The sequence below is a fragment of the Limulus polyphemus genome, unplaced genomic scaffold (genome assembly GCF_000517525.1).
Source record: "Limulus polyphemus unplaced genomic scaffold, Limulus_polyphemus-2.1.2 Scaffold2476, whole genome shotgun sequence".
Lineage (NCBI taxonomy): Eukaryota > Metazoa > Arthropoda > Merostomata > Xiphosura > Limulidae > Limulus > Limulus polyphemus.
The window spans coordinates 4,520-21,863 of record NW_013668086.1 but is presented as its reverse complement, the minus strand read 5'-3'; the positions used below and the strand labels follow the sequence as shown (position 1 = coordinate 21,863).

Below are 17,344 nucleotides of genomic sequence, written 5' to 3'. Positions count from 1 at the left end.
ATATGTCATGGTTATTAATTATCAGTACAAACAAAAAGTAATGATAAAAACGTACTTACCTGTAAGAAATCGGTGTAACAGGACATTACATCGCTTTTACAGGTCACGTTTGGGCAAAGGCTAGTAGAGAAACCCGGTCTGCAAAGTATACAAGAAAGAAATTGTGCAATTCAGTTAAGTATTTTATCAATTTAAATACATTTCATTAAAGCACTGCGCCATACAGATGTCGACCTTGACATTGACTTTGGCTCTCTCAAGTATCCTTCTCTTTTGTTTCAGCTGTTTCCTTAACCTTTCAGGGCTCCGTATGTATCGCTTAGAGAAACTAAACTAACACACTTTGTTCTATTTCGGTTGTAGTAAAAACAGTGTTGTTAACAGTAATCATAATCAAGAAGAGTTTGCAGTAGTAATAAGCATCGGTGACAGTTGAAAACAGCCTCTTCCAAAATCTCCCTAGCACTAAGTTTTAAAGTGAAAGGCAAAGATAATAAGAAAGAAACACGTGGGCTAAATATACAAAAATTATATCTTTGTTCTTTAAGCATAACTTTATAAAATGTAAGTATGAATATATTGGATATAATCAGTGGTTGGCAAATTTGTAGTCGAGTGGAATTAGAATTATTTGCTAAGAATAGAAATTACAGTGAAGTAGAATTACAATTATCTTTATGTTTCTAACAATCATGGGGCGCCTGAGTTTAAATCCCACTCAAACCTATTGGTCTTCGATGTAAAATGCGCATCTATAGAGCAACTTTTTAATGCCAATACTCTCACAAAGTACTCAATGATCTTTAATTATATATTGTACATTATTTACTGAAGACAACTAAATTACTGTTAGTCGCCCCTCAGTGGCACAGCGGTATGTCTCCAGACTTACAACGCTAGAAACCGGGTTTCGATACCCGTGGTGGGCAGAGCACAGACAGCCCATTGTGTAGCTTTGTGCTTAACTACAAACAACAATACTGTTAGTCTTCACTTTGATAAAGCCATTGTTGATTATTTATTTGCTGCCACTGATTTAGAATAAAGGGAAAGCGCAACAAGCGAGAAACAACACAGAAGTAATGGCGCAGGGCGCTCATGGATGAACTGTACCTGTTGGAAGTGCTGGAGCAGGGCGCTCATGGATGAACTTTAACTGTTGGAAGTACTGGAGCAGGGCGCTCATGGATGAACTTTACCTGTTGGAAGTGCTGGAGCAAGTACTGAAACGCCTTGTGCCATGCACTTCAGCAGTTAAAACGATTTTGTATTGTAGATTTTTTGATACTATAGTTACGTAGTATATTTATACTTTGTAAAATATTTTGATGTACAACGTTTAAAACATGTTTTAATTAATAAACACAAATTTATTAATTGTGTCCTTACTTTATTTTATACTTTACTCTCAATATCAGATTTGTATGCCTCATTTGGTGTTTGGAAACGACTGTATAAAAAATGCCCTCCACAGTGGAAAAATGACCCTTAAAATTCTGAACTGTCCAATCACTTGTTTTCAAAATCTTCGATCCACCCCTACATTGGCTATCATCACAAACCCATACACAGGCCTATGCTCTCTTTTCCAGTGTGAATCAGTTTCTGCAAACGTCCCACAAAATATTTATCATATCGAACATTAAAGAAATACTCTGTAATGGTAGTACCAGAGTTTACATCTGGGCCACTTCACACTATAAAATCTAATTATGTAACCCACAAAATTCACTGATCCAGTTTTTAAAGAATGTCCAGTCTTGACACTGCGCATTACGTTTTTTGACTTACTGTCACTACAGATCCAGCTCAGTATATAATGATCTATATACTATAGTAGAAAACATGCTGTACATTAAACCCACGCTACAAAATATAAAGAAAATATAAATTTTCAGTTGGAATTCTTAAGTTTGCACCCTGATATATTTATTATGATATAAGAACCAAGATAAAACTTATAATGGTGGTAAATATTTTATCAATACACTCCTTACTTTAACCCCTCTCTTTTGAATTTGCTATCAAATAAAGTAAATAGTTCTACTTTTTTAGTTATTTACATTTGTAGTTCAGGGCAGTATTTAATTAAAGATTGCCCACGAGTTCTATTAGACTGCCCCATTACAGCAAATCCAGTATTTCCTGTCTCAAAGTGATGTACAGATCTATGGCGTGTTCTGTGTTATCTGGCGGATGAAGCCCACGATCATTCATCAACAGGTAGTAAAGTTCAAATACTGTTTTGTCACATGGATAGTTTCTTGTTCGACACTCTTCCTCACAATTTGCAATATCTTCCATATTACAAGGACACAGTTTATCTTCAGCACCGTACAGGTAAAGAAATGTGTACATAATGAGGGGCCAGCCATGAGGTGCGCTGTCGTTTCTCTGGGTTCTAATACGATGAGTGTTCCAAATATGAGACACAATTGATAAAAAAAACACCATACTGTCAATAACTTTTATAATTTTGCATCATAAAACGGGACGTATTTTCGAAGCAATGAACTCCTGTTTTTGAAAATGGAAATTTGAAACATAAGTACTGTTTGTTTGCAACAAAGCTACACAATGGGCCACCACGGGTATCGAAACCCGGATTCTAGCGTTGTAGGTCCGCAGACGTGCCACTGGGGGGCTATAAGTACTGTAAATGAGAAAGAAGAAATATTGCAAGTGGTTAAGATAACATGGATTAAACTACATAGTTGTGTGGTTTAATTTTGTACAATTACAAAAAAAATTATTTCTTCCTAGAATTAGAGTTAATTAATTACTGGAGGTAATGCTTGGAAAATATGGCCCAATAAACTTTTAAGTTATTATTCACAAGAAGTCTATTTCAATATAAAGTACGGTATTCTTATGGACATATAATATTTTATGTGTAATAACACCAACATGACTTCTTGGTGTTTAGTAAGAAACTTCAAATTGACGATCAAGCAACTGCAATTAAACTAACGTGAAAGCTAATTATGACATAAATATACCAACTCATTGTTATTCAGAAAATATTCCCTAAAACCAGACGCATGCATTCTACGATTTATGCATTTAAAACTTAACTACTATAAAACCTTCAATACAGTCGTTTGTAATATGACAGACATTTGCGTGTGATCGTTATGAATGAATAGATACATTAATTCTTCAAAAAATTCGTAGTAAAAGGGAGAATTCCCTCGACAAATATACGAGCAGACCATTTTTAAGTAGGGGTTTAATTTGAGGTGGATTTTTATGCCATTGCATTTGTGTCTTGTGTCTTACAATGCATACATTAACAACGTTTACATTACATTGCAATTATTATTAGTATATATTTTCAGACTGTTATTTACTTACAATTGAATTAATTAATGCTCTTAAGTCAGGCATATTTAAATAACTAACCTGCAGTAACTTCATGAAGCAAAACTGGACAAGAGCCTTCTCTATGAAATCCCCTGAGAAATGGTCTTGTTCCTTCGGAGTTTGGAAAAGGTTCATCCTGAGTTATACGTTGTCCTTCCTCAGAAAACCCCAAAAGCTTTCTATTCTATGATTATAATTACTTGAACTGGCATTACTAGCAAAACGATCGGTGGCATCTCGTCTGAGAAACTTCATCTTCTGCTCTACATATACATTTGCCGTTTCACCGTCTGCACTCACCCTTTTTGGACAGACAACTCTTGCCTTTACAGCCGCTATCAAATAAGCAGATATTACTCTTAGATCACTGTTAATACATAGCCACTCTACAATAGGTGAAAGTCCATCCATTTATGTAGAGGCCATACATATGAATTATCATCTCGTACGTACGAGATGAGACTTTTTTTTTTCCAATTGAGGTTCAGAGTTTCCGTAAATAAATAACACAGTGTTTTTATTTGGTAGTTATTATTATTTTAAAGATACAGTATTTATACTTATATCTAAGCCTTTCTCTATAATAGTTTCTCTTAACAAAGGATCCGGATTTGATTGCATTAATGATAACAGGCAGGAGTTGATGTTATTACAGTATTTAGTGTTGAATGATCATTGAAAATGGAGAGGCTTTCTTTAATAAAGAGTTCGTAATCTGTGGTTCCGGAGTCGAGCATTTTAAAGTTTTATAGAAGCATAGGGTGGTTGTTATTCTCACTGTGCAATCAGATACAAGACTCTGTTGGATTAGTTAGCTTATATCCGCTTCTAGCTGAAATTCCCATGTGCTCTTGTGCAAGTATTTGTAGGTGACATGTACTTTTACCAATATAAGTAACTTTACAGCTACCACAAGTGTATTTATATACGACCCACAACCGCATAGGAATGGATAGAGCGTCTTTGGTTTTTAACATATGTTTAATTCTAAATGTTGACGTAAATGCTAAACGTAGCGTAATTTGTGGATAATTAGTTTTGATTATTTTTTTGATTTAATATTTGAGTTTAAAACTTTGTTTGCCAATGAAAGAAATGATAAGAACTAGTGGATATTTTGAGACGGTGTGTAACTTTTTGGTAGGTTCTAGTTTATTTGTCAAAAAGTTTCGCCTGATAGACTGTAATAAATCAAGGGGTTAACCATTACTTTGTAATACGTTATGGATTTTTGAAATTTCTGAGTGAAGACAGAAGTAGTCAGAACAAATATTATAGGCTCTGTTTGGAAGATTTAGAACAAGATTATGATTGAAAGATTCTGGTATAAAACTGTCGAAATAAGTGTATAAGCCAGTAAATGTTTTAATACAGTAAATAGATGTGGCAAAGAGATTGTTTATTTGAACGTCTGAAAAACTAAGTTATTGTTTTCTTCCATCTCACATGTAAAGTTTATACATGAATGTTGTGAGTTTAGGTATTGTTAAAACTTCTTGGTGTGATCAGTGTTGTGAAAGAGTAGAAAAGCATCATCAACGTACCTTCTATATAATACTGGTTTCTAATAAAGGAGGTAATCATCCAGCCATTGACGTTCGTAATAACATAGAAAAATATTTGTAAGGGTCGGACATAGAGGTGATCCCATCGCCAGTCCGTCTATCTGGTCATAAAGATGACCATTAAAAACGAAGTGATTTCCTTGAGAGTCAATTTAAGAAGCTGTTCGAATTTCTGTTGGTTAAAGTTAGAGTGCAGGGCATTTTTGTTAGGGAATAACAGTTGAATAATTATTTCATTTGTTCCTCACGTGGGATTAAACATGTGTATGCCGCACGTTTTATCGTACATTCCAGTATATTACTAACGTTTAAGCCTGTTTTCTCTAAACTTCCAACTCGTTCAATGCTAATGTTGTTCTTTGTAGTTCGAATATTATGAACAAACTTCTTTTTGAGATATTAACGTAGATGATGGAATTTAAGGAAATTCCGAAACATTCGTATTAAAGATGTTTTGGTATTAGCGTGTTTTTAATATTTATTATAAAACTCCGTTTCCCACCTGATGAATCAGTAGCATAGATTTGGATATTATGTAATACAACATTTGTATGTTATTACTTCACAAATATAATATGATTAACCTACAGTCGAGTTTAACAAAAAGTTTGTAAATGTGGTCTTACCCAAGCAAATCTAAAAATAAGTATACTTTGAGAAAAAGGGTGGAAATAAATGAGAAAGTTATTGATAATATAAACGTTATTTAGTTTTATATTTGAATACAATGAAAAATTAAACCATTTTTACTGATGAGTTTAATTATAGCCCTAATTATTTCAATAAATTAAAATAGAAAAGTTTTTGCACTTATAAAACAGTAGTTCTGGCTGTTTTTACAACTGACTAATCTCTGTGCCCCCTAGCGGTATGTACCGGACTTATATCGCAAAAACCGGGCTTCGATACCCGTGGTGGACAGAGCATGAATAATCCATTATGTAGCTTTTTACTTAACTACAAACAAACTAACTAATATTTGTAGAGGTGTGATTGGTTCACTGCCCCTTAAGTAACAAAGTGAAGGCGGAATGCTAATAACAGCCATGTATAACAAAATTCCACACTGATATACTAATATATAGAAGCTCAAAACTATGTCACTAGAAAGTGAAACTATAGTTGCGAAATTTTAGTGAAAGAAGTACAACACAATGAACTAATTTTTTAAATTCTTCTTTACAGCCGTGGCAAAGGGCGCTTTTACGATGAAACCCGACAAAGGAATGTTCCCCAGTAGCTCCCCACAACAAACCGGTTTATCTCAGAGATTCACATATCGCCGTTCCACCTCATCGGCCACTTCTTCTACCCAAACAGATAGTCAAGGCCAGGTTGGTGGGTGGATGGAACTCGAGAAAACATCTGACTTCACGCCCTTGCTAAACATACTTTGCCAGTCCACAGTTCTTCCTGTCTCCCCGCCAACTCCCCCAGCTCCAGTTCTTGGAGCACCTTCTCCTGCCTCTTCGCACTTCTCAACCTCGTCCAGCTCAAGCACGTTTGAAACTACTGAAACAATGATCCAAGAACATTTCTTCGTCAGCTCTCCAAACCAACAGGAACTGCTACAATTTGATTCTGGTGGTGAAGGATTCACAATGAGGCAATCTCCAGAGTACAGCAGCTGCACTGGTTCGGAGAAGAATGTTGCAGCTATAGTGGCAGCCACAGATGGAATGTCCCCACAGACTATGTTGTTCCATCAAGGAATGGAATTATCGTCATCGTCAGGACAGAAATACCACTGGGGCACCATAGGTTTTAACATGCATGATTACGGAACTTTTCAAAGTAAAATGAACTCTTCAACTGTAGTCCCGAAGCAAGAACTGATCCCTGTATATCGCATTCTTTCCGGACATGGACTCGCCGAATACAACCAATCAACTAGTAAAGGACATGAGATCCTCAACCAGGCTTATGAAGCTAGCTCAGTGCCTTTCAAGCTGATTCCTTTAAAGCAACGCAAGTACCCCAATAGGCCTAGTAAGACGCCAGTCCATGAACGGCCCTACGCCTGTCCCATAGATGCTTGTGACCGGCGGTTCTCTCGCAGTGATGAGCTGAATCGTCACATTCGGATCCATACTGGTCTAAGACCGTTCCAGTGCAGAATTTGCGTGAGGTCATTCAGTAGAAGTGATCACTTGACCACCCACATCCGCACACATACGGGTGAGAAACCATTTTCCTGTGATATGTGCAGCCGCAGGTTTGCTCGAAGTGACGAAAAGAAGAGACATACCAAGGTTCACCTGAAACTGAAGCGACCGGTGACTCAGGATTAAGTTATCGAAGGCGCGGGTCCAAGATACAATATACCTCTTTCTCAGGATGACCTTTCCGCAACTCTTATTTTAAAAAACTCATTCTATCCATCAGAAACAGTGTCAGTGACTACTGCTTCCTTAAAGAGAGAGAGAGAGCTTAACAAGGGTCAGTCATTCAGTCGTACAGTACAACATAGCTTTGATAATGCCACCACCTGTGCCTCGAACCTATTCTTTGCGACCAAATTTTATGACTTTTTGAAAGTGTTGAATATTGGTACCGTTAAACATTAGACGAACATAAAATGTTTCTGATACAGTTGCTTTTACACTTGTTGTCTTAAATGAAAATTGGGTAGACATACGTTTATTATTGTGAACAAATTGTTTTCGTTTTTATTTTATATATTATCTATAGTATATATAAAATAGCATTATTGTCAACCATAAATAAAGCTTTGTAATCCACCGCGGGAACGCTCCACCGTTTTACCGAATACAAAGTTGACCTATACCAAGTTAAGCCTAGTCTATTGTTAGCAAGCAGACACCCGCAAAACATTTGCGATCGAATTAGGATCTTTATTACAATAGTACTTTTTAAATATATAATTTCCAGAATGATACAAATAAATTCTAATAGCAGACACTGAAATCTATAAGTCCACATGTCTTAAGCCTAACATTACGTAAGCCTTTAAATACGGTCTATGTTAGATATAGATAACACTAAATTGTTACGTTTTTCGCTTTAGACTTAGTTTAGTTTAGTTAGACGCAAAATTTTACCATACCTTGTACTATCAATAAATAAACTTATAGTGTTATTGATCGACTTAACGATAGACCTTTTTAAAAACTTTAAGCTTTTAATATGTTATTGTGCAAAATGTCTACTAAAGTAAAGGATATTTCAAATTTTTACATGCGGAGGAATGAAATGCGCATTTAGATTGTGAAGTGCGCATGCATTTTCAGTACAGACAGAAAGTGTCGTTATTTAATTTTTTAGTGCATATTGGTGTATAGAAGACACATTAATGCTATAAATAAACGACCTTATAACACCAAAATGTTGTTTTTATTTAATTAGACACTCAATGTTTCGCTTTACAGCTTCTTCAGGAGCGTCCACTAAAGTGTTAAAAGGTCTTTTATTTATAGTATTAATATAGTTTCATGTTTACGTTCACTCAGGAGTATCTCCAAAGTTACACTGTTGAAAGTATTTATTCCAAAACTGTGGAATAAATTTTCGTTATTGTGTTAACTATAGTGTAAATACCGTATTTCTTGAAGTCAAAATAATTAGTTACAATTTCTTATATTATAGAATATTTTTATGTGCATAAGTGAGTTTCTCTTGTCTATAAGCGCAGTCATAAATGTACGTGACTTAAATTTATGTTAATACAATAAAATATTTTATTGTATATAATATCTATCTGCGAATGTCTAGCTTTTCAAATTTGCTACACTCTTCCAAGATTTCAGTAAATAATTTTGTCATATACCAAATGCCTTTCTAAAATTTGGAAGTGTTTATCTTAAAAACAAAGAAAAAAATCTCGCCTAATGAGGTGCAATGAACCTAAAACTTGATCATGGGAAAAATTAGAGACGACCCTTAGCAACTTTGGTATTTTGTTTTCTCCAACACACATTTGTTGTAGACAGAATAGTTATGCTATAGCCATCTTCAGTGTTAAACATGATATGTTTTATTTATACAGAATTGCGTTAAATATTTTTTTTTTCCATTTTTATAAACAGGCATTAGTCTTTTAGAAGTTGTTTTGAAATTATAATAACATGAATAAAATTATTTTTGTTCGATTTCATGTTTGAAAATGCCATACGTGAAATTTGTAATAAGATTTCCGTTTGCTTTATTTTTTTTTCTGTGATATTTAAAGTATTATTAATGAATGCCATTTTCCTTGACACCTTTTAGGTTTAAGTTCCATACAAAAGCTTTCATCAAATATTTATTTCGGCTCTTTTGAAAATGTATCAGCTTTAGATATTAGTCTTGTCAAACTTTACGTGCCTGTTTCATTGTATTTTATTGGTATATCTCTATTTAAATATGTGACTTTTTCTCAAATCCATAAACGTCTTTGTTATGTGGTGAATTGTTATTTGATTTCCAAGATGGTTCAATCTCAAAATATGTTTGGAGGAAAACTGTATATTTTCGCAAGTTCTTATTAAAATGATCTCTAATCTTGAGAAATTATAAAAGTCTGGAGTTTTATTACTTTTAAATATTTTATCTGTGATTATGGGATTTGTAGAACCTCCTTAGGTTTTATAAAGAATTTATCAAATTTGCAAGAATAAAATGTTAATCAAACGTACAAAAATGATTATTGTTCTTAAATTTGTAGCAATAAAGATTTTCATACATCAGTAGCAATGAAGCTGGTCTAAAATTTGTGTAATTTAATAAACAAGTTAAGTGTATGTTCGAAAGCTTAGGACGCATAAAACTTTTTTGTCGTTTCTTTGATCAGTCGTTAATCATGTCGAATCGATAACAACAAATTTTATTTTTAAATCTTTGACAATAATGTTTTCTTCAATTTAAATAACTATTTTTTCGCATGTCTACGCAGCAAAAATTGTTAATGATATTTCGAGAAACAAAAGCTTTGCACAACAGACTGATAATCTTAAAATGAATATCTTTTAACAATTCACATCTTATACTTAAAATATGAAACCTTATTGCAAAACTGGAAATAAATGTACCTCCCCCCCACACACCAAAATAAAAAAAAAAATCCTAAGTTATCGGAAAACTGTAATTTGCAGATAACTGAATTATTCTTATATTGAGCTCTTACAGAGAGGGTATTGAAATATACAAACAATAGAAAAATACATCTATATAAATATAATAGTATTGTTTGTTGTCTATTGTATGTCCATGAACAACTTCGCAGGATGTGTATGGATCTTGACCAAAACTGATATAGAGATTCGTTAAATCCATGCGGGGGTACAATTAAAATATTCAGTTTTGCGGTTTTTATGGGCATTTTTGCGGCTTTTACCACTACTTCGCCCCCGAAGATGGATATTCACCAAATTTGGTATGTAGGTTCATTGTGTCCATATGAGATACATATAAATTTTCAGTTTTGCATTTTGCGGGTTTTATAGGCGTTTTTGTGTTGTTGTTTTTTTACCACTACCTCACCTCCTGTGGATGGATCTTAACCAAATTTGGTTTGGAGGTTCATTGGGAGAAACATACAAATTTCCAGTTTCACATTGTGTGTTGTACAGTTTTTATGGGCGTTTTCTACAATTACTTATAACGGAAGCAACTTTTCATGTTTTTTTTAACTTCCACCCAGGGGACCGGTAGTCCAGCTAGTCTATATAAATATAATAGTACTGTCTGCTTTCTGTTGTATGTCCATGTAACTACTTCGCAGGGTGTAGATGGATCTTCATCAAAATTGGTATGGAGGTTCATTACATTCGGCATGTAATGCTGTTTGAATATGGGAAACAATGTCTCTGTTGCCACAAAGAATGTCAAAGAAGTTTATGGAAATGTTTTGAACGTTCGTAAGTGTCAACAATGGTTTAGCAAATTTCGTTCAGGTGACTTTAGCCTTAAAAACTGTGATGGCAGGGGCCGACATGTTGGAATTGATATTGATGCTCTGAAGACACTTGTTAGGTCTAACCCAAGGCAACACACTAGTGAAATGGCCCTGAAATTGCATGTCTCTCATGAAACAATAGGTAAACATCTAAGGAATATGGGAAAATTCCATAAAGAAGGTGTTTGGGAGCCTCATGAACTCCCCGATGATCATCGTTTCCAATGTTTGATTACTGAACAATCTTGCTTGAAATAAGCTTCAACTAAAACACGTTTTTATAGCTAAAATATTTGGTCACAGTTTTCTGTCTAAGTAAAATAAATATCAATTTGAATCAGAGCAGATATACAGAAACTGGCTACAAAGCATCAAAAAGACGAAGTAAAGTCTAAGAAACTATGAACTTCTTCTTAGTTAAAGGCTGGGGCTAAATTTCAATCACTGCTGTTTTAATAGGATCATCCAAGATTTTAACAAGATAAATAAAAAATTGGGAATTTAAAAAACCTGCAAGTAGGGATCACAAAAAAGTAAACAAAGAAGGCTGGGGATACTGTAGGTATTATTTACTCAAACCACAAACCCTATTTTGGCTCCATGCTGTTACCTAGATTCACATTTGATGGAGTCAAAAGCGGGATTTGTAGTTTGAGTAAATAATGACTACAGTATCTCTAGCCTTGTTATCTTACTTTTTACGATCTCCATTTGCAAGTTTTTAAAATCCCAATTTTTTATTTATCTTGTTTATTGGCTTTTTTTATGCTCAACTATGGGCAAAATATTACTCGATACATTGTAATGATAAAAACATAGCTAGTAGCTGGCTGATACAGTTCATGATGATTTACTGTAGCTATTGACTATTTGATCGCATTAGTCCGAGATGTAAAATGTAAAGCTGCAGCTGGAGATCGTCATGAAGTGTTCTTTGAGAATATGTGAGCAGTTATTGTTTCTGTGTAACTAAGTTATCTATATATAATGCTATATATATAACAATAACCAAATATATGCTTAGACTAAGATACAACGCCCACTAAGCACGTATAACATTTTACTAGTAGACATGCGGGCTTCATACTTAGGGATTGGCTTCCTAAAGACATCGATTGTATAGTGTACAAATCATTGAGTATCTACATGTTACAGTCATCTAATGTTCATCTATTACTGGCTGTGAATTCCTGTTTGACCATGTACTTAAGCTTTTTAAAGGAACCCCAGATATATGTAAGAAAGCTAACTTTAAATGATAATGATAACATCGTTTACACTAGAATTATGATGTTTTTCAGCTTATGTAAAATATAGAAGAAACAAATCGACTTTTAAGTACCCCTACGACCTTCACAGTATACTATTTAGTTTTCTACAAAAGGCTTAGGTACAGTATACCAAGCCGTTTTTGTTGTAGACTGGAAGGAGAATAATAATAAGAAGAAGAATTACAAACAGGCGGTTTTCAGCGGAATTTGTTTCCTTGTAACTCTAACATATATGCCTTTTTTGAGCATTTTATGTTTTATTAGGTGTATTTCACTTGTGTCTATATAATGAATTTCACTATTATTCTAACCAACTTGATATTATGTTCTTAAAACACATTGACAAATTGTATCAGCAACTGATTGAGTTTTGGCAATTGTGCATAAACATATAACTGAAGTAACGTTAGCTATACAGCCACTTTCAGTCACTTCTGCTATAGTTAAAAATCAATAACTATTCCAGCTTTCGGTGATTAGACAGAAAACAGTATATGTTTCATTTGTTTCTCTCATCATTGTTTTATTCAGTGTCAAAATATTAAACTGACTCTGTGTACCATCATAAAAAACCACATGTGCATCAGCAGAAACTATGACATCTTCCTCTTTAGACATGCATGCAGTCCACTCTTTTTGTTTTTTGATTGGTTAACATTGGATGACTTTAATATAAACCTATAGCTCATCTATTTCACAGATTATGTTAGCAGTAGGTCTATCTTTAGAATTCAATACTATTCTTCATTCTGTGAGATAGCACTGAAAACCAAGTAGGGTTCTCTGCTTATCCTGCTATTTTCTCCATTAACTAGAATCATGTCTGTATTTAGAGTTTAAAATATCGGTATCTCTTGGACCACCTGATATACCACAAGGTTAGGCAAAGTTCTAGCACTGCCAGTGTCTACCAGAGGTTCAAGCTCATTTCTTTATATTCTTAAGGGTGTATACCAAGCTATTTACAATCAAGTAAAAACTGACCTTACTACTCAATTTTTAGACAAAAGCTTAACACCACATTCTCCCATGCTCATTACTAAATTTCATCTGGGCTTTTTTTATTTTATCAGTATCAGAGTAGTAGCGGCCCTAGCTTGTCATCGACCCCGCTGCACCTGCTTGATAGACAGTCAAGAAGGAACTTACTGTCTCTCCAATCTCACAGTTAATTTGAATATCCACTAGTGCAGATGCATTGCAATACCGAGCAATGCTTGCAACAGGAGAGCTTGGAAGTCAATAATTTTATGCATTATGAAGTGTTGCGATATTAAAAGCATGTTCCTGTGGATGCCGTGTCTTATCTGATGCCATAATCGGCTTCCTTTTTTATTGGCAACTTCAAGTTGCATTGCCTCAGAAATAGCTTCAGTTTGAGACAATATGACTCCAACGCTCTTGTAGTGCTTTAATAGCTCACTTAGCAAATCCGAAAAGAAAATAATAATTCAGAGTCTCATAACAATCATTTTCCCCAGAAATACAGATAATCAATCATCTGCATATTCAACCAACTTTTTCTGAGTGCTATACTTCACAGCTTTAAATTCTACCTGGCAAATAACAGTTTTCTGCTTGCTCGAATCTCTGGTGCACCTCAGTCACAGCTGTGTCCCAGTCATTAAGTTGTTCATCTTCATATTATCTAGAGTTTCAAGTGTTGGAACACCCAACTACGCTTCAAATGTTGACATAAAATCCAAACATTTCATATAAATATTTGCCTGAATCACTTTAAGAAACACCCGATATCTTCTTTAGTGACACCTGCAGCAGTAAAAACAGAAGCCACTGGTTAGAACATCCACCAACTAAGAGCTAATATACCAATACCCTCTTAAGGGAGCTCCAGCTGATTAATTTCAGTCTCCAGCAACATCTCTAATTTCCTATTCACTGGTGGCTCCAATCAATGATGGTCTTCAGGACAGCTGATAAGTATCAATTTTGGGTACTTGTAGAAATTTCCCAAGTTGGTTCATAGAATGGCCAAGTTCAAAGTCGTCATGTGACCTCTAGTCATTAGGTTATTCTCCTTGCTGTGTGCAAAAGTCAAGGAAATAAATCTGAGCAATATCTTGAGGTATCGTGAGCTGCGAATTCACGCTGCCAACTTAGAGGCAGGATATAATAGTACTGTCTGCTTTCTGTTGTATGTCCATGTAACTACTTCGCAGGGTGTGGATGGTTCTTCACCAAAATTGGTATGGAGGTTCACTGGGACCATGGGGAGATACGAGGTCGTCAAGAAATTAATGTCGCGTTTTGCAACACTTTCATTAACCACCCCCCAGAAAGGTACATCACGTATAATAGTTAAACGAACAGCCTAACCTCACATTAGTGTACTCTAATCCCCTATGTGTGAACGTTGCTTCGTCTCTTCTGTTGCGTAAACCATTATTGGACAGAATTGTCACTGGTGATTAAAAATGGATTCTCTATGCGAATATTAAACGCCAAAAACAATGGCTCAGTCCTAGACAAAAACCACTTCCGACCCCCAAACCTGGACTCCATCCACGGAAAGTGCTTTGCATTTGGTGGGACATCAAAGGAGTAATTCATTTCGAACTCCTCAATCCACAGCGAAGTATCAATGCAGAGATCTATAGTCAACAACTGAAACGTTTAAATCAAGCCCTTCAACAGAAATGCCCTTCACTCGTCAATCGGAAGGCATTTTTGACGCAACACAAGATTATGGAGTTAGGTTGGGAAGTTCTCCCCCATCCTCCATATTCTCTAGATATGGCACCATCAGATTACTATCCGTTTTGTTCGCTTCAACACAATCTTAATAGGAAAACGTATGCAAATGTGGTAGGTGTTAAAGAGGACATCGATATGTTTTTTTGCTTCAAAGACAAGTGATTTCTTTATTCAGGGCATTAACAACCTGATTGAAAGATGAAGAAGTATCATCGATAAGAATGGAGACTATTTCATTTAATAAATGTTTTGTTTTGATATATAAGTTGCTCGGGTTTTTTCATCTAAAAAAAACGACATTAATTTCTTGACTACTTCATACATACAAATTTTCAGTTTTTGCATTTTACCACTACTTCGCCCCCGAAGATGGATATTCACCAAATATGCTATGTAGGTTTATTGGGCCTATAGGGAGATAAACACAAATTTTCAGTTTGCGTTTTGCGGTTTTTATAGGCGTTTTTAACCAGTACTTCGCCCCCTGTTGATGGATCTTCACAGGAAGGTTTGTTGGGCCATGCAGAGATACATAGGAATTTGTGGTTTCACATTTTGTGTTTGCAGTTTTTATTGGCGTTTTTTACAACTACGTATAAGGAAAGCAACTTTTCATGTCCTAAGATAACCTTTCATTTATGATGAATATACATAACTTCCGTCCACGGAACTGGTACTCCAGCTAGTAAAATAATGCTGGTTTCTCAGTTTATTTTACACTTCATTTAACAAGAAAACCCTACTATATGAACATGATATTGAATTATCTAGGACCTGTATAATTTCATCCCCAATAACTGCCATATATTATGTAAAGTACTGTGTTATTCTCAGGCTGCCATAAAAATAGCTTGCAGGATCTGCTAATTAACAGGAGGATTTGTCAGATACTATTTCATAGAGAAGTGTCTGTATTTGTTCTGCTTTGACCAAGTCTTTACATAAAAGAAAGAAGCCAGAAACAAGTTTGCAAACAATCATAATCTCTATTAAACAACACAATCGCAGTTCAATTTTACATTTGGATATGTTTTATGTGCTTACCTGGGAAGAGAGAGGGAGAGTTTTATTTGTGCTCTCTCGCTGGTGTGCTTTTAGCTCACAGGTACTGAAAATAAAACAAGTTTAGCTAATAGCTGTGATAAACAATCTATATCACTCTGGGTATAGGAAAGTCTACAAAGTCTAGCAGAAAGTAGTCAAATCCCTCAATGTTAAAATTTGATATGTCTCAATATGTCTAGCAACCTGAATTTAAAACAAAACATATCTTGAAAATAAAAACAATAATATATACAAATTTTCTTCTATCCAGGCACATGCACCATTCACATGGCAGAGAGCTACTCTCATGTCAACAAGGAATTTCATACTCCTGGGCTATCGCATAGCCTGCCAATAGAGCAGGTCATTGTTTCTATCTATAGCATCTTTCATGCTACAGAGTTCTTTTCTCATAGAGAACATCTGTAATGCCCTTGGTGAATCATCCAGTGCAGTAAGTAATCAAGACAAAAGAGCCTTTGATTGATGTTCTATATTAACAACAAAACAAGAAACACACTGAAAATTTGAAATCTTTATCTAGTAACCAAGAGTGTAGAAAATGGATAATATACTCACATATCAATCACCCTCCTATATTTCTAGGCTAACTCAGCCATCACTAACTTTAAAATTTTAAAAACAATTGTAATTTAACTCATGCATCTGTCAATAAATCAAGGTAACTTGCTTCTACCCCATAATGCACTTGCTCAATAATATAAAACAAACTTAAGAATGTCACACATTAAAACAAAAGATCAAAACTACCTGAACACAGCAATAAAGCTCTAGGAACAAGGTACGTTAAAACAAAATAAAACTGTTTAACACAGATTCATCATTCCTTTTAGAAAGAGCTAGAAACAGCAGTACGTTCAAAATAAACTCTTTAACAAAAATAGAAACACAAAGCATAAAGCCAAATAAACTCTTTAATAAAGATACACTAGAAATTAACCCTTCAACAATAATCAGACGTGTTTGAATTAAAATACAAAACAAATTCTTTATAAAAAAAATCATATTAAGACATAACCAGGTAAAAAATACATACAATACAAAGTACAAAAACATAAATATAAATCCTTCACAAAATATACTGTGAAATATACAGAATAATGTTTTATGAAAATATACATATGAAAAAAGAATTAAATAGTAAATAAGCACAATTTGCTATACATATTTACACAACTTACAATAAGAAAACGAGCTGCTTGCTTGTGGAATCCTCAACAGCAGGTTCTCCAGCCTCCAATGCAGTGTTGGATGTTTGGTGTGACACAGCTCATACTGTAGCTGGTGCACTTATCTTTCCAACTGTGGTGAAATATTCCTATATTTCATTAGGTTTTCCTTCTCCTATGTATAAATAGTCCAGCTGCACGCTCTTGGTTGTGGCACATTAAAATCCAGATTTGCTGCAATGCGAGACATTTTGGTCTAAAGTGTGCAGGACAGCAAGGTCCTCATCCAATGGTGGCTCTCTT

At 34.7% G+C, this 17,344-nt stretch overlaps 1 protein-coding gene across 2 annotated transcripts in view; it reads left to right on the top strand.

The window, feature by feature from the left end:
• LOC106467070 (early growth response protein 1-like) overlaps positions 1-9,445 on the top strand; it is a 25,015-nt gene extending 15,570 nt beyond the window's left edge. For both annotated transcript variants that reach the window (XM_022395181.1, XM_022395182.1), the window contains exon 2: positions 6,114-9,445. In XM_022395181.1, the coding sequence (XP_022250889.1) occupies positions 6,114-7,219 (1,106 nt within the window). In that variant the 3' untranslated portion in view covers positions 7,220-9,445. The remainder of the gene's footprint in view (positions 1-6,113) is intronic.
• The last annotated feature ends 7,899 nt before the right edge of the window (positions 9,446-17,344 follow it).